The following is a 25214-nucleotide window of genomic DNA, read 5'->3' as shown; positions in this document are numbered from 1 at the left end:
CCAGCTAACAACTTCTCCTTTAAGGAATAAAATCACACAGAATCACAGAATCTTAATGGCACAGAAGGAGTCCATTTGGTCCATCATGTCTGCACCAGCTCTTCAAAGGAGCATTATGGCCTCACGCCATTTGCCCTGCCTTTTCCCCATACCTTTGCACATTGTTTCTATTCAAATAATCATCTAATGTCCTCTTGAATACCTCGACTGAACCTGCCTCTACCACACTTCCAGGCAGTGCATTCCAGACCCAAAAGTCTTTTCTCACGTCACACTTGCTTCCTTTACAAATCACTTTAAATCTGTGCCCTGATACTTTTACAAGTGGGAATTGCTTCTCCCTACCTACTCTGTCCAGCCCCTTCATGATTTTGAACATCTCTATCAAATCTCCTCTCAGCCTTCTTCTCTCCAAGTAGAACAGTCCTAAACTCTCCAATCTATCCTCATAGCTGAGGTTTCTCATCCCTGGAACCATTCTTGTAAGCCACTTCTGCACTCACTCCAATGTGTTCATATCCTTCCTATAACATGGTGCCCACAACTGTACACAAAATTCCAGCTGAGGCCTAATGAGTGTCTTATATAAATTCAGCGTAACGTATTTGCTCTTGGACTCCATGCCCCTATTAATAAAGCCCAGGATACTATATGCTTTATTAACTGCTCTCTCCACCTGTCCTGCCACCTTCAAATGATCTATGCACATATACACCCAAGTGCACCCCTTCAAAATTTCACCCCTTATTTTATATTGCCTGTCCATGTTCTTCCTACCAAAATGCATCACCTCACACTTCTCCGCACTGAACTTCATCTGCCACTTACCTGCCCATTCCACCAACTTGTCTATGTCCTCTTGAAGTTCCACACCATCCCCCTTGCAGTTCACACCACTCCCATCATCTACAAACTTTGAAATTGTGCCCTGTACACCAAGATCTAGATCATTAATATATATTAGGAACAGCAAGGGTCCCAATATCGACCCCTGGGGAACTCCACTACAAACCTTCCTCCAGCCCGAAAAATATCCATTGACCATTACTCTCTGTTTCCTATTCATCAGCCAATTTTGTATCAACATTGCTACGGTCTCTTTTATTCCATGAGCAATAACTTTTCTCACAAGTCTGTTGTGTGGCACTGTGTTAAATGCCTTTTCAAAGTCCATGTACACCACATCAACAGCATTACCCTCCTCAAAACACTCCAGCAAGTTAGTTAAGCATGATTTCCCCTTTAGAAATCCATGTTGGCTCTTCCTTATCAACCCATATTTTTCTATGTGACTACTAATTCTTTCCTGAATAATTGTTTATAGCATCTTGCCCACCAATGAAGTTAAACTGACTGGTCTGTAATTGCTGGGCTTATCTTTACACCCTTTTTTGAACAAGGGCAGAATGTTTGCAATTCTCCAGTCCTCTGGCACCACCCCTGAGTCTAGGGAAAACTGAAAAATTATGGCCAGTGCCCCTGCAATTTCTATTCTCACTTCCTTCAGTATCCTTGGATGCATCTCATCCGGTCCCGGAGCCTGGTCAACTTTAAGTACCGACAGTCTTTTCAACACTTCCTCCTTATCAATTTTGAACCCTTCTAATGACAGAGTTTCCTCATCTATCACCATGGCCTGGATAGCATCTACCTACTTGGTAAAGACAGATGCAAAGTATTCATTTAATACCTCAGTTATGCCCCCTTCATCCATGTGTAAATTCCCTTTTAGGTCACTAATTAGCCCTAGTTCTCCTTTTACCACCCTTTTACTATTTATATGCCTATAGAAGACTTTGGGATTCCCCTTTATGTTGGCTGCCAGTCTTTTCTCATAATCTCTCTTCGCTTCTCTAATATGCTTTTTCACCTCCCCTCTGGACCTTCTGTATTCCTCTTGGTTCTCAATTGTATTTTCTAACTGACACCTGTCATAAGAGCATTTTTTCTTCTTTATCTTAATTTCAATCTTCTTTTTAATCCAGGGAACTCTGGATTTGTTTGTCCTACCTTTCCCTTTCGATGGAATATACCTTAACTATGCCCGAACAAATTCTTTTTTGAAAGTAGCCCATTGTTCAGCTACAGTTTTCCTGCCAATCTTTTGCTGCAGTCTGTTTGGCCCAGCTCCATCTTGCCCCATCGAAGTCAGCTCTTGTCCAGTTAATTATTTTTACTCAGAAATGCCTGTCGTCCTTTTCTATCATCCTAAAATGTACAATACAATAACTGTCTCCTAAATGCTCCCCCAATGACACTTGATCTACTGCCTCATTTCCAAGAACTAGGTCCAACAGTGCGTCTTTTCTTGTTGGATTGGACACATACTGCTGCAGAAAATTCTCCTGAACACAATCTAATAACTTTTGCCCCTCTCCGCCCTTTACACAACCACTGTCCCAGTCTACGTTTGGGTAATTAAAGTCCCCCATTATAACTGCTCTATCATACCTGCATCTCGCTGTAATTTCCTTGCAGATTTGTTCTTCTTCTTCCTTCTCACTATTTGGCGGTCTATAGACTACACCAAGCAATATAATTGCACCCTTTTTGTTCCTTTGCTCTAGCCAAATTGATTCTGTCCTTGAACCCTCTAGGACATCTTCTTTCTCCAGCACGGCAATGCTCTCCTTAACCGATACCGCCACCCCTCCTCCTTGCCTATCTCTTCTGAGCACCTTGTACCTGGAAATATTTAACATCCAGTTCTGCCCTTCCTTGAATCAGGTCTCTGTTATTGCCAAAACTTTATATTTCCACATGGCAATCTGCACCTGTAACTCCCCAATCTTATTTACTATATTCTGTGCATTCACATGTGTGCATAGTAACCCTGATTTAGGTTTAGTTACTTTAGCTACAGCCCTTAGTACTGCTGTTTCACTAGATTTTCTGATTTTCAGACAATTGTACTAAAAGTCAAGCTCTCTGGACAAGCTTTTCCTGTGCTTGTAGCCCATTCAAATTAAAAGGGGAACTCCAATCAGAAAACTGAGTCAGGCTTGCCCTCCCCCTCTGAGCTGCAGGCATATGTAGGCCTGCTCATCATCAGCTCAATCTCATTATCCCCATTATCAAAAAAAGGACCTTAGGATACAGTTAACAAATAAACAGCTGTTTCTGTTAGCTTAAGGTATTGCTAAACATATGATGCGTGATATTTCTGACAACAGAATGGAAAAATGGTGCAGCACCCTGTAATCAAGATACCTAGTGATGAACTATGGCATGAAAAACTTATAGGACCATTCATTTGGCTTTCCTACTGACGGCAAAGAATAAAATCACCAAAAGTAAATTTCCATAAAATTGTGATTGTACTATTTATTGTCCAGTAATGATTTTCTTTATGGTTTAAGAGTTAGTTTTCTTTTTAAATACATTTTCTTTTTAAATCTATTGCTGGAAAAGATTCACAAATAGAAAATATGATCAGGTCAAATTCAGTAAGCAGTGTACGTTATCTGCGGTTAAGCCATGAGTGAATGAGCTTTTAAAATTTTGACCATTTACTGAGTCTTGCAATCAGTGTAATGTCCTTTCTGTTTTCTCACAACCATTCTGAATATTACATAAATAGCACACGAACTGTATTCCTCTAAATGAAGGTGGACCAGTATTTGGTTACTTCAGGCTACATTGGTGAAAATATGCTGAGTTCAAAAATGTGTCACAAACAAGCTACATAGTATATATTACTTAATATTTACCTTGCAGCTGCAGCTGTTATTTATTAATTGTTAATACATATAAGGGATATCAATCTTTAGGAAGAGAAGACTTGGTAACCAGTCACAGTACTCTTGGGTCATGTATAACATAGGACAGATACAAAAAAGAGCTCATTCCACTCTACCTTAATTACAAAGAGCACCAATGTGAATATCAATTTACTACACTAGCTATCCTTGTGAGTTGCCAAAGTGAAGTCAACACTATAGTATCAGTTTATGGTCATATTTGTGCTGTGGATTCATATTAGCTGACAGGTGACCAAGTTCAAACTTATTTGACTCAAAATTTTTAAACCAATAGAGTGGAGTCATCATGTGGGTTGTTTCAAGTCCAGGGTCTAGAGCTAAAAGGGTTGTATTGTAACCCACTACACAATCTAGTCCCCAGATGCATTTACAAAAGCAAATTGCTGCAGATGCTGGAAATCTGAAATTTTGTCATTTAATTTCTCCTACCGTACGCAATAACAAAGGCCTTCCCTTTTGTTCTTTTTCCCCAACTTGCCCCTTTACATTTGCTCAAAACCTATTACATCACTAACTTTTCCCCATTGTGATGAAAGATCACAGATCTGAAATGCTAACTCTGTTTCTCTCTCCACAGATGTTGCCAGGCCTGCTGAGTATTTCCAGCATTTTCTATTTTTACCCCAAATGCATCTGTTCAGTACTCAGGACACAGGCCTCCAAAACAGTACTTCTAGCAGCTGCATCTGAATCTAAATTCTCAGGAATTCCACTAAAAGCATCATGTTTCAAATAATATCTTTCATAAATCTGCACTGTTCAGTTTGCTGAAGTGAATTTTCACAGTTTTGCACTATAGGGCTCAATTATTGGAGGATTTTGCTGGTACCCTTTACTAAGCTTCCAAAAGTCATAACTTAATAAGATCCACAATCTGATGAACATCATGGCCTGGATTTTCCCAACAACAGAGAGGCCGCTCCTTTCTGGATTGATTGGTGTTAAGCCCACTACAATTCACTATTTTATTGATGAGCTCGACAATGATGTTGGAGATAAGATCAGTAAGTTTGTAGATGATCGTAAAATGTGTGCAAGAGTTAAGACTGTAAAGGAGCACATCTTGTCAAAAAGATTTAGATTTGCTAAGGAAATGGGTGAACAATGAACAAGTGGCATTTAAACCAAATAAATGCAGTGCCATGCATATAAGTGGGACTAACATATAATTTACAGGATGTTATACTGAAAGTGGTTGAGAGAGAAAAGGATCTAGGTCAGGCTTGTCCAACAGATGGCCCACAAGCCGCACTGTGGTCTGCGAAGCCCCCCAGAGCCATTCAGATTGGTAAGTGGAATTGAAGATTTGTGCAAGGAACTGCTCTTCCAATCACAGCCAGGCTGCGATTGAAGGAGCAGGGAACATCGGCAGCTGTGAATATGTGGAGTTAGAGAGCGAGACTGTGGGGCGCGCAGGGCCACACTTTCCCCCCGCTTCCTCCCCAAGCTCTTACCACTTTCCCCCGCTCTCTCCCCGCTTCCCTCGCCTTGCGCCGCATTCCCCCAGGTCCCACTGCTTTCCCAGGGCCCTCAGAGTGCACCCGCAATTGGGCGCCACCTCGCTCCATCTCTTCCCCTCTTAGCGCACCCCTTCCTCTGCTGATTTAGTGAGAGAGGGAAGGTGAGTGAATGAGGGTGAGTGGGTAACTGCGGGTGAGTGAGGGGCAGGAGAGTGGGTGGTTTACACACAGGCAAAGTCCCTGAACCATAAAATAGGCAGATTTTCAACTAAGATTCTGTTACAGCACATTCCAATTTGTCTTAGCAAAACTGGAGCATTGAACACCCACCCAAATGGATTACTGACATCGCTTTTACTGTAAACATCCAATCCAGATACCTGACTGACCTAACGTTTACTGTTATTACCCATCTGAATACAGGACTGACCATTCTTATAATGTTAATTATAAATGTGTGTGACAGGCGTGCATGTGTATGTGTGAGAGGTGGCGTGTGTGTGTGTGTGTGTGTGAGAGGCGTGTGTGTGTGTGAGAGGCGTGTGTGTGTGAGAGGCGTGTGTGTGTGTGCGTGAGAGGCGTGCGTGTGCGTGTGTGTGTGAAAGGCGTGTGTGTGTGTGCGCGTGGGTGTGTGTGAGAGAAAGAGGGAGCAATGAGTGTGTGAGAGAGAGGGGTGAGTGTGCGAGGGAGAGGGGTGAGTGTGTGTGTGTGTGTGTGTGTGTGTGTGTGTGTGTGTGTGTGTGTGTGTGTGTGAGAGAGAGAGGGGTGAGACTGAGGGGAGAGTGTGTGTCTGGCTCACTCCCAGTCTCAGGCTTCTCATTCACCCTCACCCCCACACACCATCATGCACTCTCACCCACTCTCACAGTGGGTGAAAGTGAGTGAGTGAGCATCCAAGACTGGGATTGAGCTGGACACACACATTCTCACCCTTTCACACACTACTGGTCATCTGCATTTATTACTCAATTTTTTTTAATTCTCAATTTATCGTTTTGACATTTTTTGCTCAGCAAGTTGTTTCTTTTCATACATCAGCTTTTTTTTTTTGAAACTCGTTTAATGTTGCACCAAACCTTATCTTTCCAAAATTTGCTTATTGGCCCCTTGAGTGAGAAAATAACTGAAATGTGGCCTCTCCACCACCCCCCTCCAAGCGAACAGGTTGGACAAGCCTGATCTGGGTGTTACTGCGCACACACACTGAAAGTTCATGATTAATGTAGAGAAGAAGCCACAGCTAAAGCAAACAGGTATTTGATTATATTAAGCAATCCTTCAGTGCAAATCAAAGGACATCAATCTATTATTACGCAAATCATTGGTTAGATCTAAAGCACTGTGCCATGCTATGTCCCCTCATGGAGGTGGTTTAAAAAAAAAGCTAGAAGAACGATTCCTAACTTAAAGAACTATAGTTACTCAAGTAAACTTACAAAGCTGATTCTACCTAGTTTAGAGCAGCACAGACGAAGGCAACCTTATAGAGGCATGTAAAATAATGAAACTGATTGCCTTTTGATAAAATATTTCAGATTGGAGACTGTAGAGAACCAGGGAACATGCATTTAAACTGTACAAAAGTAGGAATAGGCTAGATGTTGGGCAGTTCATTTTCTCAGACAGTAGTAAGCCTCTAGAATGCATTGCTAGCTTGTGCAGTGTGTGCTGGGTCTCTTGTTAAGAAACTATCATATTTTTCATAATAGTATTGAGGGATAATGTTATTGTCAGATCGACTGTAAGGTTGAAATTATCAAGAGTAAGGTGTATCAGACTTTTGAAATGGAGATGAACAAGCTAGGATTATGGATCCATAGATAAGGAGCGAATGAAATTTGCATTTTTAAATAAGTGAAGGGGTTGATTGATTTTCAAAGGGATGGTAGGATGATTATAACTAACAAGATGTTTATTTTTCCTCCAAAAGGAAAGAGGCCATACTGACAACATGAAAGATTTATATATTATAGGAAAAGCAAATTTCCAAAGGCATGTAGAACAATGGGATTTTACACATTAGAGAGAGAAACATATATAAAGAAGGATGGTAGGCTTTGTGGTGGGGTGGCCATGTAAAACCTTGAAAGGTACACCTTGTGGCAGACTTGGAAGAAGCCCTAGCCACTCTGCAGAAAGAAGTGCTGTTCCAGAAAATAAAGTTGTGTTACAAGCCTTTGGAATTCCACTGTCAGGTGAACTTAGTGGTAACCTTGCTGGATTGATTTTATAATTTCAAGTCTATTTTGGACTGCTGCCTTAAAGGGGGTGTGTAGTTGGGAGCCTGCTTAGTTAAGAATTTTGGAAACTGTTAAGGCTAAATAACCACGTGAGTATAATCTTGTGTGCGTTTATTGTTTTGTTTTATTTTGTAAATAAATGTTTTAATTTTTAAAATCACTAAAGGTGATTCATTACTTCTGAACTCAGTGCACAAATCTTCTCATAATAAATACAAATTGCGAAACCATTGTGATAGCATGGCCACGTTTCCCTTGTGGATTTGGTCTGCCTGGCACCTATCACCTGCCACATCATAACATTGTGCATGCCTTCAAGAGGGAGCTGGACTAGTTCTTGGCTGGGGCATAGATCGCATCATGTAGAAGGTAAATGGATTAAGTTAGCCTATGCATGGTCCAGTGAAATGTCTTGGGATATTTTATTATGTGAAAGGTGCTACAAAAATGAAAGTTATTGTTGATGTGGTTTTCCATGACTGGTTTTGATCAGCTAAAAGGAATTTTCAATATGTATTTTCCCTTATTGGCCCTGGGCTTTGTTTCTGTTCTTTTTTGTCTCTCCCAATCGCCAGTGATCGGAATGAGCTATTTACTTGTGCTCTCTAAGCATATCTGATGGAGATTCTACAAAACATTTTTGATTGCTAAACTAGGAGCTGGTGATCTTAGAGTGCTTGCATTCAATCTCAGGCTTTTGAGCCAAAAACGGAGTAGCAGAACAAATACCTCCAGAAACTAAGCCTTTTGATGTCATGATACAAAAATGTGCTCATTTCAGAAATGTTTGCATTCAGTGTAGGGTTCTGTACATTTCAAACTTTTGCACATACTGGCTTGCAGAAGCTCAGTTAAGAATTAAAAACAGAAAGTTCTAGGAAAACTCAGCAGGTCAGAGAGCATCTGTGGAAGGAGAAACAGAGTTAGATGTTTCAAGTCCAATATGACTCCTCTCCAGAACTGAAGGGAGGTAGGAATGTGATGGGTTTTATGCTGTTGAAAAAATGGGGAGGAGCAAGTGGAACAAAAGAAGGTCAGGGAGAAGTTAGAGGGCGGGGGAGATTAAATGACAAAGATGTCATGGAACAAAGGGCAAAGGGAGTGGTAATTATAGTTTTAAAGAAGCAAAGAATTGGTCCAGAGTAGGTGTGATTAGCAGAATAAAGGTCAATGCTGTCTGAAAGCAAAAAACATTATAAGAAAATACAGACTGGCATGTGAAGGGAAAAAAAATTCAAAATGGAGAACAGAGTTCACGGCCTGAAGTTGTTGAAATCAATGTTGAGTCCAGAGGGATTGTAAAGTGCCTAATCAGAAGATGAGGTGCTGTTCCTCCAGGTTGCATTGAGCTTCACTGGAACATTGTAGCAGGCCAAGGACAGAAATGTGAGCATGAGAGCAAGATCGCAAATTGAAGTGGCAAGCAGCAGACGATCGGGGTCATGCTTACGGACTGACTGAATGTGTTCCGCAAAGCGATCACGCAGTCTGCGTTTGGTCTCCCCAATGTACCATACTGTGAGCAGCATAAACCATAGGCTAAATTGAAAGAATTCCAAGTAAATTGCTGCTTCACTTGGAAGGAATGTTTTGGGCCTTGGACAGTGAAGAGGGAGGAGGTAAAGGGGCAGATGTTACATCTCCCGTGATTGCATGGGAAGGATCCATGGGAAGGGGATGAGGTGTTGGGGGTGATAGAGGAGTGGACCAGAGTCACGGAGGAAACAGTGCCTTCAGAATGCTGACTGGAGAGGGGAAGGGAATATGTGTTTGGTGGTGGCATCATGCTGGAGTTGGTGGGAATGACGGAGGATGATCCTGTGAATACAGGGGCTGGTGGGGTGGAAAGTGAGAACAAGGGGAACCCTAATCATGGTTCAGTGAAGGACGGGAAAGGGTGAGAGCAGAAAATGGGTCTACCACAGTTGAGGGCCCTGTCAACCAACAGTGGCAGGGATGGCGGGGTAGGTCATTGGCTAAGGAAAAAGGAAGGAATGTCAAAAGCGCCATTGTGGAAAGTAGCATCCTCAGAACTGATGCGACAGAGACAGAGAAATTGGAAGAACGGAATGGAGCCCTTACATGAAGCAGGGTGTGGGGAGGTGTAGTTGAGATAGCTGTGTGAGTTGGTGGGCTTGTAATGAATATTAGTAGAAAGTCTATCACCATAAATGGAGACACAGAAGTCAAGGAAGGAAAGTGCTGAGCATGGACCATGAGAAAGAGCTGGAAATTGGAAGCAAAATTGATGATTTTTTCCAATTCTTGAAGTGACACCAATACAATCATCAATATACCAGAAAAAGAGTTGTGAGAGGGGGTGTGAGTAGGAGTGGAACAAGGAATGTTCCACATAGCCCACAAAAAGACAGGCATAACTAGGGCCCATGTGGGTACCCATAGCCACGCCTTTTATTTGAAAGAAGTGAGACAATTTAAAGGAGAAATTGTTCAATGAGAGAACAAGTTTAGCCAGGGAGAGGAGGGTGGGGATTGTTCAGGCTGTTGTTCAAGGAAGAAACAGAAAGCCTTCAGACTGTCCTGGCGGGGGAGAGGGATTGAATATCCATAGTGAAGAGGAAGCTGTTAGGACTAGGAAACTGGAAATTGTTGAAATGACGTAAGGTATCAGAAGAATCACAAATGTAGGTGGGAGGAAACTAGGCAAGGGGAGAAAAAATAGAGCCAAGATACTATCCTAGTAGACCCATCATTTCAGCCTGCTCCTGCCCCACTGAACTTATTTTTCTTCTAATCTTGACTCTATTTTTGTCCCCTTGTCTAGTGTCTTCCCACCAACATCCGTGACTCTTCTGATGCCCTCTGTCATTTTAAAAGTTTCTGATTTCCTGGCTCTAACAGTTTCCTCTTTACCATGGACGTCCAATCTCTCAAAACTTCCATCTTGTGCCAGGATGGTCTGAAGACTCTCCATTTCTTCTTTGAATGGAGGCCTAACCATTTTCCATCAACAACCACCCTCCTCCGCCTGGCCGAACTTGTACTCTCATTGAACAATTTCTCCTTTAACTGCTCTCACTTCTAATAGTTGTTTGGTAGTAATATGGCTGGAAAAAAAAAGACAATTTTTGTTGAAGCTTTACATCTTGCACTCATCAGGACAATTCGCAAGAAAATACCAACGTTAGGGGAAACAACATATTTGTACTGTATGAAAAGAGAGTGCTGATTGGTTGGCAAGTGACCTTTACCAATACCCACCCCCTCAACCCCCCAAATGCTAGTCTGTACCTTGTTCCCATGTTTTTGCTTTCAGACAGTACTGACTGACCTTTAGTTTACAATTCACATCTACTCTGGACCAATCCTTTGTTTCTTTGATACTATCATTACCACTCCTTTTGCCTTTGGTTCCATGACATCTTTGTCATTTAATCTCCCCTGCCCCATAACCTATCCTTGACCTTCTCTTTTGCTCCACCTGCCCCTCCTCCCTTTTTCAAAAGTATAAAACCCATCACATTCCCACCTCTCTTCAGTTCCAAGAAGATATTGGGCTTGAAATGTTAACTCTGTTCCTCCCACCACAGATGCTGCCAGACCTGCTGAGTTTTTCCAGCACTTCGTTTTTATTTCAGATCTCCAGCATCCGCAGTATTTTGCTTTTATCTCATTTAAGTATTACCTTCTTACCAAAAGATTGGCAATGCACATCAGCAAAACATGAACTTTTACAATCTAGATTAATAGCTAAATAAAGTAAACAGTGACTATGGTGAAGCCAACTCTTCAGATCTTCAGAAGTTGAAATGTGATTCAACACCGACAGCCTCAAAACTGCACATTTCTTTCCAAATGGAATACTGCCAGTCATCATCTCACTATCTCCATGGCAAAAGACACAGTTATTGTGATTTTCTGACTCACGATTTCCACAGAGCGGATAGATCCATAAAGCACTGCTAACTCAAGTTACTAACCCTGTCAGATTACTCATTTACATGTTATAATCAAAATACATGAAGACAAACCATTCACGGTACACCATACTGCAGAACTGAGTTTATCCCTTCCTGTTAAAGAAAATCCCGTTTAAAAGATGATTACTGTTTCTTCTAGAGTAATCTAACTTTTAAAGGAAAGTAATTAAAATAATTGGGTTGCGATAATGTCAATTGTTTCCCAAATCTAAAGTTGCAATAAGCCAACAGTTGTTTAGATCAGCTTCTAGAGAATTTGGAAGCATTTTAAGATTTGATGACTAGACTAAATACAAACAAGAATCTAGAGCACGTCTCCTTACCTAGGCTGTGTTGATTTGAAGTCTACCAAAACCGTTTTAACCTCTTCAACTGCATTTCCATCTGATGGGGTATCAGGTGTTGTTACGACAACCACCTCCTCCACGTGAACACTGACGTCTGGAGTAGCCATAGCTGTAAGTTTTAGGTAAGTCGATGACAGAAGGTTGTCCAGCTAAAAAGAAAGCATAGGTTCAACAAATTACTAAGTTTACAAAAAGAGTACAGTATGAGTCATTTGAATTAACTGGTCAATGAATAGAAACAAGCTTAATGCTTCAGTGTTAAAACATATTTCAACCCTTGGCTTTGGAAAGGCATAGTTTAGTTATTTTAATTAATTAACTGGAAATCATGGTCTAAGGCATAAACTATAAATTTCATAGAACTGACAGGCAGCAGTCAGTGTTAACTTGAAGATCTTCAGCATGCACCAAAAACATATGTGGGCTGATTCTCTAATCAGATGCTTCCAGCTAGGAACTGTGCTTACAGGAAATCTGTAGGCCTGCAAACTTTGATTATTGGCACATTGAAATTAAAGGCCATAAAATTAGTAGCTGCTGACCTTCAGATTTCCAGCTAGCATTCTCTGCGAGCCCCATTCTTACTTAAAAATGCCTGGTCAAGAAATCAACGTTATAGCCTTTTTCAGATTCTAAATCAGCTAGATTGGGTAGCCCCTGAAAACATGTATGGGAATAGCAATATGCAGTTAAGTGTGCCCGTTAAATGTAATGCAAGCATCATGTCAACTTGGTGCTGCCTGTTCATTTGAATGGTTTTTGCCTACAGCCAGCACGAACCACACTGTTCTTTGGCTGCACCCATCAGCAAAGGGCTCAAAATCATAACTTGCTAACAGCAGTTAAAGCTAGGCTGAACCCCTTAAAGAGAGGAGTGCTGTGGCTGGAGCAGGTGCTGGCAGTTGTGCAGGAAATTAGTCTGACCTGTGAAACTAAAACAAAATGGGTCAACATGGGAGACAGTGGACAATAAGGTTTTCTGACGCTACATCAGAGGTCTTGGTGAAGGAGGCGGAATGTGGCAAAGATATCCTGTATCTTGAGGGAGCCAAGTCTCCAGATGTGCTATCAAAAGGCAGTGGAAGCAGATAGCCATGTAGGTCAAGGCCAGGAGTTAAACCCCGGGGGTCTGGGTGCAGTGCCACAAAGAGTTCGAAGACCTGACATGTGGTCAAGGTTAGTGAAAGCATCTTTAAATGTCATATCTCGCCACTACACTATAAACTCAGGTACTGCTCAATCCACTCACCTACCAACACCTTACCAAGGTCAGGGGGATTATGCTGAAATTCAGAAAGCTGTCCGACAGACTAGTCCACCAACAGCCTGACAGTTATATTCAGAGAGTCATATCTGACATCTGCCATGCTTACCTGGTCTGTCCTACATGTGACTCCAGGCCCACACAATATAGTTGACTCCTAACTGCCTTCTGAAATGGCCTAGTTGTTACAAACCGCTACAGAAAAGTCAAAAAGGAATAAAGCCAAAGGAACCACTGACATTGACCAAAGCATTGGAAACAGCAACGGCACAGCATACACAACTGATCCTGAAAACTCCTCCTTAATAACGTACGGGGGCCTGTGCCAAAATTTGGAGAGCTATCTCACAGAGTATTCAAGCAACAGCCTGACCTAGTCATACACACAGGAATCATACCTCACAGTCCCAGGCATCTCCATCACCATCGCTGGGTATGTCCTGTCACACCGCAAGACAGACCCATTGGAGGAGGCTGAACAATGGTGGGAGGGTGTGGGTATGGACACCATGAAGTTTCAATGCATTAGGTCCAAAGTGGGCAAGAAAATCTCTTGCTGATTACCACCTACCACCCTCCCTCAGTTGATGAATCAGTACTCCCGTAAGTTGAACACCAACTGGAAGAAACACTGAGTAGCAAGGGCACAGAATGTACTTTAAGTGGGGGACTTCAACGTCCACCAAGAGTGGCTTGGTAGCATCACTACTGACCAAGCTGGCTGAACCCTAAAGGGCTTATTCGCCAGTCTGGGCATGTGGCAGGCTGTGAGGGAATCCACAAGAGGGAAACCGACTTGACCATAACCTCACCAATCTACCTGTCGCAGATGCATCAGTCCATGACAATATTGGCAGGAGTGACCACCGCATATTCTTGTGGAGACTAAGTGCCATCTTCACGCTAAGGATATCGTCCATCGTTTTGCATGACACTGCCACCATGCTAAATGGGGTAGATACAGAACAAATCGGGCTACTAAAAACTGAGAATCCATTAGACGCTGTGGGCCATCGGCAGCAGCAGCAGAATTACATACAAACATAATCTGTAACCTCATGGCCCGGCATATCCTCCACTCTACCATTACCTCAAGCCAGGGATTAACTCTGGTTCAATCAGGAGTGCAGAATGGCACACAAGGCTTACCTAAAAATGAGGTTCCAACCTGGTGAAACTACAACACAGGGTACATGCCAAACAGCAGAGGCAGAATGCTATACATAGAGCCAAGCAATCATATAACCAATGCAATAGATCCAAACTCTGCAGTCCTGCCACATCCAGTTGTGAATGGTGGTGGACAATTAAACAACTTACTGGAGGAGGAGGCTCCACAAATATCTCCATCCGCAATGATGGGAGAGCCCAACATATCAGTGCAAAAGGCAAGACTGAAGCATTTACAACCACCTGCAGCCAGAAGTGCTGAGTGGATGATCCAGCTTAGCCTCCTGCTGAGATTCCCAGCATCACAGATGCTGGTCTTCAGCCAATTCAATTCACTTCATGTAATATCAAGAAACAGCTGAAGGCAATGGATATAGCAAAGGCAATGGGCCCTGACAACATTCCAACTGTAATGCCGAAGACTTGTGCTGCAGGATGAGCCATTCCCCTAGCCAAGCTATTCCAGTACAGCTACAACACTGGCATCAGCCTGACAATGTGGAAAATTACCTGGATATGTCCCAAAAAGCAGGACAAATCCAATCCAGCCAATTACCACATCAGTCTATTCTCGATCATCAATATAAGTGATGGAAGGTGTCATCAACAGTGATATCAAGCAGCACTTTCACTGCAATAACCTGAGCACCGATGCTCAGCTTGCCAGCCACCAGGGCCACTTGGTTCCTGACCTCGTTACAGCCTTGGTTCAAATTTGGACAAAAGAGCTGAATTCCAGAGGTGAGGTAAGAATGACTGCACTTGAGGTCAAGACAGCATTTGTTGGAGGCCAATCATCTCAGCCCCAAGACATCACTGCAGGAATTCCTCAGGGTAGTGTCCTAGGCCCAACCATCTTCAGCTGCTTCATCAATGACTTTCCTTTCATTATAAGTGGAGATGTTCACTGTTGATTGCAGTGTTCAGTACCATTCGCAAATCCTCAGATAATGAAGCACTCTGTGTCTGTATGCAGCAAGACTTGGACAGCATTCAGGCTTGGCCTGATAAGTGGCAAGTAACTCTTTCGAGTACAAACACATTTCCATCTGTTTCAGATGAAGTTACATTGTTTCATAGTTTGCCATTGTGAGATTTGAACTCTTGATCTTGGGGTTACAAACCCAGTACCGTAACCACTTGGCTATTTAGGCCAAGCCCTAAGTGGCAAGTAACATTCACACCACACAACTGCCAATCAATGACCATTTCCAACAAGAGAGATTCTAACCATCTCCCCTTGATGTTCAATGGTAAGACAATTGCTGAATTCCTCCCTGCCCCCGACAAACATCAGCCTGAGGGTACCATTGACCAGAAACATGACTGGAATAGGCATATAAATACCGTGGCTACAAGAGCAGGACAGAAGTTGGGAATTCTGCAATGAATAACTCATTGCCTGACTCCTTCAATCCTATCCACCATCTGCAAGGCACAAGTCAGGAGTGTGATGGAATACTGTCCACTTACCCAGATGAATACAACTCCAACAACACTTAATAAGCTTGACACCATTCATGACAAAGCAGCCCACTTGACTGGTGCCCCATCCACCACCTTAAACATTCACTCCATCCGCCACTGACGCACAGTGGCAGCAGTGTGTACCATCTACAAGATGCACTGCGCAACTCACAAAGGCTTTTTCAACAGCACCTTCCAAACCTGCAACCTGTATCATCTAAAAGGCTGAGGGCAACAGACACATGGGAACACCGCCACCTGCAAGTTCCCCTCCGAGGCTCACACCATTCTGACTTGGAACTATATCACCATTCCGTCACTGTTGCTGGGTCAAAATCCTGGAACTCCCTTCCTAACAGCATTGTAGGTGTATCTACACCATATGGACTACATTGCTTCAAGAAGGTAGCTCACCACCAACTTCTGAAGGGCAATAAGGGATGAGCAACAAATGCCAGCCTTGGCAGCGACCCTCACATCCATGAAAGAATACAAAAAAACTGCATTTTTTTAAGAGAATAGATCAAAGGTGCAATCTGCACTTGATGAGACAGTGAGCATGAATGGCCTGCAGCCAGTGCAGGGGATAAGTATGGTGTGGGTGTCAGCTCGCTGGAGCGCAAGGTCACTGAAGTATCACTGCATCGGGCTCAGGTGAACACTTTTGGCAGGCTACAGAAGAAAGCTGATGGGCTGCACAATGAAATACATGGTGTATTGCTAAGCCTGTCAGAAAGTCTGTGGTCAATGTCAAGGAGCACCAGCTTGGCACTGGACTTTGCACAGAGGTTGGGGTACATCCTTTCCAGTGTGGAAGTGATAGCCAACTCTGCTGGCACAGTTGTGGAACCAATTATGATGCAATAATTGTTAACTGATGTTGTTCCAGCGGAAGCTCAGACTGCTCTTGTATAATCTCAGCTTGCTGCCATCCTGGCTGTGAATTAAAACGTGTAAAGGGGCTTTCAGGATGTGGTATCAGTCCAGATATCTGTCCTTCCAACCGATTACTAAGATTGCTGACGCACTGCTTCAGGGAAATGGCATTAGCATCCTGAAGTATGAACCTGAAGAAGACAGCATTTGTCCTCCAACACCTGCCACTGTCAGTGCCCTTGCTGGTTCCAGTCAACTAGCCAGTCCAGACTGCTGCTTCCCATCCAAGAGGATGCAGTCCACAGCCAGGCCTTCGAAGCTCAAGGGACTCCTCCAAAGCAACCTTTTACTGAAAATCAGCAGCCTTTCACCAATCATGTTGCAGCCACTGTACTAACTACAAAGGACTAGGGCTGGCAAAAGGATATGGAAGACAGCCACTAAGGGACTGCACAGGGTGATCAGTTGACTTTTGCATGCCATATGGTATGATCCAATTCATAAATTTAGTTCACAGAAGGCCATTCGGTCCATTGTAGCTGTCCTTGCTCTCTTAAGGAGCCATTCACATATTGCCACAACTCCACCTCTCCCCACATCCCTACACATTCCTCCTTTTCAGATATTTAGCAAATTAGAAAATGTGGAAAAATTTACCACAGGAGGCCACTCTACCCATCGTGTCTGCACTGGCTGAAAAATAAGCCACCCAATCTAATCCCATTTTCCAGCACTTGGTCTGAAGCCCTGAAGCTTATGGGACTTCAGTTGCGTATCGAGTGTTTCTTTTGTAGTGGCTTTTATTTTTGCACCATGGCCTATCATGGGATGATCAGTGACAAAGGGAAGGTCAAGTGAGAGACAGTTGGGGAATGGGGAATTGGAGTTGGAGTTACTAGTATTACACTCAAATGAGTTGTCCCGACAGCCTGGGCAGAAATGGGCTGTCCAGGTTGCCTCCTCCTTTTCTCTCACTCTGTTCCGCCTCAAACTCCTGCTTCTCAGATATTCACTGTACACTTGGTGGCGATGGCTGTGCCATGTGATAGTAAGGTTGTGCAACATGCATGCCTTTCATTGTATGCACGATACACACGTGTACAGGACTTGCATACAGGAGACATGAGCCAAGTCATCAGCAGATAACCCATATGGTTTGCTGATGTGGTTCATGTGCAGCTGGCACAGCAGACTAATGCAGAATAAAGGTATCATGGCGATTTAATCTATAAAACTATTGGATATACCATTATTTTGAGACCATTGTGCATTGGTTTCGTTTCTGATCAACTTGTATTGGTTTCTATTGTATGTCAACATCAGAGTGGTGGAATAACTGCTGAGTCAGATCCCAATCAGATTTCTGAACATAACAGAAAGGAGGCTTTTTTTTAGTAGTTTTGGTTTGTTCGCTATTCCTATAAATCCAGTTAATCTACATTGGCAGTTTTTGTTTTTTAAAAATGCCAACTGCAGTTCAGATTCTTCTACCCAGCTTATTCCATTTTTCCACATTTCCCATTACACCTGTTTCAAGTCAGAGAGAGGAATAATTGGCTCTTAAGTAATGTCAAGTCATCGGTTCAATCACATAAAAATTGAACCAGACAGTTCCTTCTTTTGCAAATTCCAGTAGTCAGATATCCAAAATCTAGAAAGTCCTAGTAATTCTGTTGCTGGGCATAAAACCAGCAAACCTGTTGGAATTGAAGGATCAATCTTAAAATTAAAAAGGGAAGGAACAGATTAGTTTGAAACTCCCAAAATTGAAATTTCCAAGAGATTTCAGTAGTAATAAACTTTAATAATTTAAGAGATTTTAAAAAGTGCCCTAAAGAATCAGCTTAAGAGTTGCAGTTATTTTATAACTATTATAATCATTCTTTTCCTCTGGTTCATTGTTTAATATTTAATAACTGAGACAAGGTTTGATTGACTATTCCACCACTCAAAGACTAGAGCAAGATCTTACACAGGCACAAAACAAACTTCCATAAGGTGAACTTCTTCACCGTTTTCAGCAGACTAATGGTGTTGGAACAGCACTGAATTGATTTTCAATGAGGAAACTTGGGTTTAAGCAATTTGCGTCACTTGTGTGTCTTTAGAATTATTTCCGCCATGTTTCCTCAAAGTACCTGGATGAGCACTTGGCACATCATAACATTCAAGGCCAAGGGCCAAGTGCTGATAAATGGGATTAGGTAGGTAGGTCAGGTGTTTCTCACGTGTCAGTGCAGACTTGATGGGCCGAAGGGCCTCTTCTGCACTGTGTGATTCTGAGAAATGTTTTTAAACCTTTCTACAACCATCCAGCAACTTCCTTGTTGGGCTCATTTACGCATGTGCCAATATATCACTGTTAACACAGGTATCCTGCATTTGCCTCCTTTGCACACTGCATAAGCTAAACTTAAATATATGAGGTGTATCATAAGCCCAGGAGCAGTAATGGCACGCATACACAATGTCATTGGTTTCAACATCACAGTTAGGTAGTGAAGAGAGAAAGAGAGAGAGAGAGAACACTGGCTTCTCCACATCACAATTATGCTGTTCATAAAGCAACACCTCCTCCTTCCCCCAACTACATAAATAGGAAGGATTCCACTTTAAAAATGTGTTTTGGTACCACACAGTGAATCCTTCATGTCAAAGCCCAGATTTCAGTAAGCCGCCATGACACCTTCATCCTTCAGCATTTGGCACTTCCTGATCTCAAGAAGAAAGCCACGTCAACAGGGCACAGCGCTGGGCAACAAGGCACAGCGCTGACTGCCATGGCTGATGGTCCCCTCACAAACAAAAGCAGATGAGCAATACTTTAAGGCATATATGCTACAAGCTAGTGATTGAGAAGATCATTAGAAAACTGAAAGCACGTTTTTGCTGCCTGGATAGGTTGGAAACGGTTCCAGACAATTAACAAGAGTTATCATTGCCTGCTGTGCTGGTCACAATTTGTCTTCCAGGAAGAATTACAATTTGATAGGGCTGAAGAAGCAGCACTGGTTCTGAAGGATTATGCGCTTCAGAGAGTAGACTTCAGAGTGACATCCATCCAGAGGAGTTCCCACTCTTAGCTGCAGGAGGCATTAGAGGACAGATAGTCTCTTTTCTATATGATTCAATCTACCTGGATATCACAGCTTGACATCCTTCTCCTTCACTTGCAACTAAATAGGCCTTCCCTCAAACCATTATCCATCCTACTACATGATGACACACCAGCCATCTTTGCCTGATATGTCACCCTACTCTTTCCTAAGACCCTGCTTCCACTGCATGTCTCTGCATGCCTTTTAAATACTTATTTCTAGCGCTTCTGCTAAGTGCCACCTGAGGGTCAGGATCACAAGGGATGGTTAGCTCCTCCAGCAGTATATCAGGATCAAGTGACTGAGGTGGCTATAGACTCATGGCAGCTGACTCCTGGCACAAAACCACTGCTGCATATATGTTTGGAGGGTGCTCCTGGGCAGCTGGTCTCAACTCTCATGCTTCACTGGAATGGTGATATGAGGGGAAAAGCTGGGGCCTGACATATGCTACTGTCCTGCTGTCCTGAGAGTGCTACATCATGTGCTGAGCTTCCTGGCTGGCTTGATCCACATTATTACCATCTTCCTCCTCTTGTGGTACCCATTGCAATGGTGGATATGTATGAAGGACGGTGGCAGTTTAAGAATAGTTTCAGCCTTGGGATTAAGGAGACATAAAAGGGAGAAGATTCTGTCCTTTGTGATATTTCAGAGATGCTAAGGCATCAGTGTAGGTGTTCAGTCAGCAAACCAGAACCAGCAAGATGCCAGGGACCTCACCATCTCCCACAGCAAGAACTGAGTGCCTATGAGCTGCATGACCTTGTCCCTAAAGAGGATAAGGCACTTAAGGTTGGAGAAGTCCTCCACCCCCAGCCCAATAGTTTGCCAATATTGAGTATTGTGTGCCAATTTGTCTGACTAAAATATAGTGACTGAGGGTAAGGCAAGAAGTGTGTGTGCCAAGTGTCATAGGAGCTGTGACTAAGAGAAACATGGATAAGGACATTAAAGTTGAAGAAGCAGTTTTAGGGTTGTGCATGCAAACAAATGCTATGAGGGAAGGTGGATAGCTATCAAACAAAATACAGAATTGAAGCCCCTTAACCAAATGTCAATGTGTAATTATTGTTTAAGTGTAGTTTTTAAAAAGTTAAGGAGGGTGCCCAGGTTGGGAAAGGAATAAAAGGGAGATTTATCCAGTGTTATAATGCCTGTCCTGCTGAGGAAGTGAAGCTTCTTATAGCTCTGTCTTATAGGCATGTGTGAGGGAGTAAGTAATCACCTCCTTCCAGGTCCACAAATTATAATTCTGGATGGCTTGGTGACACTCACACTCCATAATTTGGCCACACTTTTTTCAATGTCCCCTCCCCAGGAGGGCTTGAAGAGTTGAAGGAGTGATGTTAAACATTCTTCTCCTCTGACTTGGTGCTTTGCCTTACAGGTATTTGGAAACAGAGAGCCCTTGAATATTCATGTTTCTATCCTTATAGAAACATTACCAAGACTTGCAGCGAGAAATGAGAGAAATGAAAGGTCTAGCATTGTTCCTGTCTTACCTGTTTGTTCATGAGTTCTGCTGAAAAGTGTAGGCTGTACAGTGGATTAAAAAGGCTGTGCAGAGGTTTCTTGTTCATTCAGATACATACATTTCTCTTACACCAACCCCTGAACAAATGGGTATGCAAGTGTACATATCCAAGAAGCTTCTATACATCTCCCTCCAAAAGCCACTTATGGATATTACACATTTCAAAGAAAAAAGGGACAACAGCAGTGTAAATTACATCTAGGAAATTCTAGGCCAATAGTTTGTGAAGAGGACATAAGCAGGCTACAAAAAGATATAGATACAGAAACAAAAATTGCTGGAAAAATTCAGCTGGTCTGACAGCATCTGTGGAGAGGAAGAGAGAGTTAACGTTTCGAGTCTGTATGACTCTTCATCAGAACTGGTTAAGTTCTTCTGATGAAGAGTCATACGGACTTAAAACGTTAACTCGGTCTTCCTCTCTACAGATGATGTCAGACCTGCTGAGTTTTTCCAGCAATTTTCATTTTTGTTTCAGATTTCCAGCATCCACAGTATTTTGCTTTTATCATAAAAGATATAGATAGGTTAAGTGAGTGGGCAAAGATTTGGCAAATGGAGTATAATGTGGAAAAATGTGAAATTGGCCATTTTGGCAGGAAAAATAAAAGAGGAGCATGTTATCTAAATGCTGAGAGATTGCAGATCTCTGAGGTGCAGAGAGATCTGGGTGTCCTAGTGCATGAATCACAAAAGGCTCGTATGCAAGTACAGCAAGTAATTAGGAAAGCTAATAGAATGTTATCATTTATTACGATTGAATACAAAAGTAGAGAATTTATGCTTCAGTTGTACAGGTCACTAATGAGACCACATTTGGAGTACTGTGTGCAGTAGTGGTCATCTTATTTAAGGAAGGATGTAAATGCATTGGAAGCAGTTCAGAGAAGGTTTACCAGAAAAATACCTGGAATGCGTGGGTTATCTTATGAGGAACAGAGTAGGTTTGTATCCATTGGAGTTTAGAAGAGTAAGAGTAAGATTGAAACATATAAGATCCTGAGGGATCTTGACAGGGTGGATGTGGGGAGGATTTTTCCTCTTTTGGAAAAATCTAGAACTAGGAGGTACTGTTTAAAAATAAGGGGTCGCCCATTTAAAACAGAAATGAGTGAAATTTTTTCACTGAGGGTCATGAGTCTTTGGAACTCTTCCTGGAAGGGCAGTAGAAGCAGAGTCTTTGCATATTTTTAAGGCAGAGGTGGGTAGATTCTTAGCAAGCAAGGGGGTGATAGGTTATCCGGGGTCTGTGAGATGCAGATTTCAGGTTACTATATATCAGGCATGATCTTATTAAATGGTGGATCAAGCTCAAGGGGCCAAATGGCCTACCCCTGCTCCTTGTTCATATGTATCTACATTTAAAAAGAAAGCACTCTCAAATTATGGAGAGTTGGAAATCACTCAAGAGTAACCTAAACTTTGAGGGCTGAAAAAATCTATTTGAAGGACAAGAAAGATCAAATATGTAAAACATTCACTTGGTACATCATTTGGGTTTGATACTATATAACTCCAGTGCACTGGATTAAAATGTCCCCAGGTAGCCCATAGCCAGCTACTGTAACAGGTGTTTTGCCAATTACGTTTCAAACTCCATAGCTACAGACCTCAGAGCAGTAGCACAGCATAAACAAATCTTATTAAAAGCAGGATAAATCCAACCTAGCCAGTTACCGTCCCATCAGTCTACTCTTGATCATCAGCAAAGTGATGGAAGCCATTGTCAACAGTGCTATCAACTGGCACTTAGTCAGCAATAACCTGCTCACTGATGGTCAGTTTGGGTTCCATCAGAGCCATTCAGCTCCTGATCTCATTACAGACTTGGTCCAAGCACGGACAAAAGATCTGAACTCAAGAGGTGAGGTGAGTGACTACTCTTGACATCAAGGCCACATGTGACCAAGTGTGACATCAACAAGCTAAATTGAAGTCAATGCGAATCGGGGGAAAACTCTGCTAGTTGGAATCATACCTAGCACAAAAGGAAGATGGTTGTGGTTAATGAGATGTAATCATCTCAGCCCAGGACATCACTGCGGGGATTCATCAGGGTAGTATCCTAAGCCCAACCATCTTCAGCTGCTTCATAAATGACCTTCCTTCCATCATAAGGTCAGAAGAGGGATGTTCGCTGATGATTGCACAATGTTCAGCACCATTCACAACTCGTCAAATACTAAAGCAGTCCATGTCCAAATTCAGCAAGACCAGGACAATATCCAGGCTTGGGCTGACAAGTGGCAAGTAACATTCGCACCACACAAGTGCCAGGCACTGAGCATCTTCAACAAGAGAGAATCCAGCCATCTCCTCTTGACATTCAATGGCATTACCATCACTGAATCCCCCACTATCAACATCTTGGGGATCACCGTTGACAAGAAACTGGACTGGACCAGCCATATAAATACTGTGGCAGGTCACAGGCTGGGAATTCTGCGGCGGATAATTCACTTCCTGACTCACCAAAGCCTGTCCACTACTTATAAGGCACAAGCCAGGAGTGTGATGGAATACTCTCCACGTGTCAGGATGAGTGCAGCTCCAACAACACTTAAGCTTGACACCATCCAGGTCAAAACAGCCTGCTTGATTGGCACCCCTTAAATATTCCACCACCTTAAATATTCACTGCCTCCACCACTGAAGCACAGTAGACAGAGTGTATACCATTTACAAGATGCACTGCAGCAGCTCACCAAGGCTCCGTTGACAACACCTTCCAAACCCGCAGCCTCTGCCACCTAGGGTAGCAGATAAATGCGAACATCACCACCTGCAAGTTCCCCCTCCAAGCCACACACATTCCTGATTTGTAACAATATTGCTGTACCTTCACTGTCACTGGGTCAAAATCTTGGAACTCCCTGCCTAACAGTGCTGTGGGTGTTCCTACAAGACATGGGCTGCAGCAGTTGAAGAAGGCAGCTCACCATCACCTTCTCAAGGGCATTTAGGGATGGCAATAAATGCTGGTCTAGCCAGCAGCACCCACATAGCATGAATAAATAAATTTAAAAAAAATAAAGGTTGTAAATGAGTTACTATTATTGATTTATTTACTAAAGCAACTGGTGAAATTTCTCCAAAGCAGAGAACCTCTCTCCAGAGATCAACATGCCAACAAATGGGTATCATAAGTTACATACCTGGAACTGAAAGTAGTCACTTGTGGAACTCTCTGGTAGCTATTTGTGACAAGCTACTCAAATGTTGTGCTACATTCATACATTGAGTTCAAGAGTTTGACCAGTGGTGAGTTTGGACTAACACCTCCCCACCACTGTTGCAAATCAAAAATGGGTTTAAAACAAAAGCATCAAAAACATGACGGTTTTGTGGCAAGTTTTAATTTCTTTCAGGATACATGCAATCTCATAGGGCCCACTTTGTACAAGTATTTCCAATACTGGACATCTTCAGCTATAATTATGGGTATTCTATTTCTTAGGGTGTCATTATGAAATGTAAAAACAACTTTATTCACTGTTGTGGCTATTCAATATGCCTTACTGTTGGCAATATGATCTTGGCAAGCATTCCAATGCACATACATGCCTAGAGGTTCAGAAGCCAGTGTAAACACAGCTCACTGAAAAGTACAATTTTTCCTTGTGCCAAACTGTGGTCACCACAAGAAGTCTCTGTGCTGAACATTTACTAAGCCCAAATCTGTAGTAGGGCAAATCCACAGTTGTGATTGTGTTATGGGAGTATAAACCAGCATTATTCAATCCAGAGTGCTGCCTTGCACATCTCAGAGACTGGTCTAATGAAAATATCCTCCTAGAGGAAATAGCTTTAACTTAAACTACATTCATGAACAAAGCACAAGTATACATGTGTGTTTTGGTCATAGGACCATTAGTATAAATACGATGCGAGGGTTCTAATGAAAACAGTACCTTTTCCACACAGAAAGCAATGCATAAATTACATGTCTTTGGATCTTACTGATGTTGGTCCATATGTTGAGTGTCCACAAATCTCTGGTTGTCCTGAAAAGTGCATGCATGCATGTCAGCGAGGAATTAAGTTTCTTCACCC

The 25214-nt window shown here is 42.5% G+C and overlaps 1 protein-coding gene across 5 annotated transcripts in view; it reads right to left on the bottom strand.

Moving 5' to 3' along the window:
• gmeb2 (glucocorticoid modulatory element binding protein 2) overlaps window positions 1-25214 on the bottom strand; it is a 92117-nt gene that overhangs the window by 61774 nt on the left and 5129 nt on the right. For all 5 annotated transcript variants that reach the window (XM_041205199.1, XM_041205202.1, XM_041205201.1 and 2 more), the window contains exon 2: window positions 11726-11898. In XM_041205199.1, coding sequence (XP_041061133.1) covers window positions 11726-11856 — 131 coding nt within the window. In that variant the 5' untranslated portion in view covers window positions 11857-11898. The remainder of the gene's footprint in view (window positions 1-11725; window positions 11899-25214) is intronic.

This window comes from Carcharodon carcharias, chromosome 14 (genome assembly GCF_017639515.1).
Source record: "Carcharodon carcharias isolate sCarCar2 chromosome 14, sCarCar2.pri, whole genome shotgun sequence".
Classification (NCBI taxonomy): domain Eukaryota; kingdom Metazoa; phylum Chordata; class Chondrichthyes; order Lamniformes; family Lamnidae; genus Carcharodon; species Carcharodon carcharias.
The sequence above is the reverse complement of the archived record's forward strand: the minus strand, read 5'-3'. Positions and strand labels throughout refer to the sequence as shown.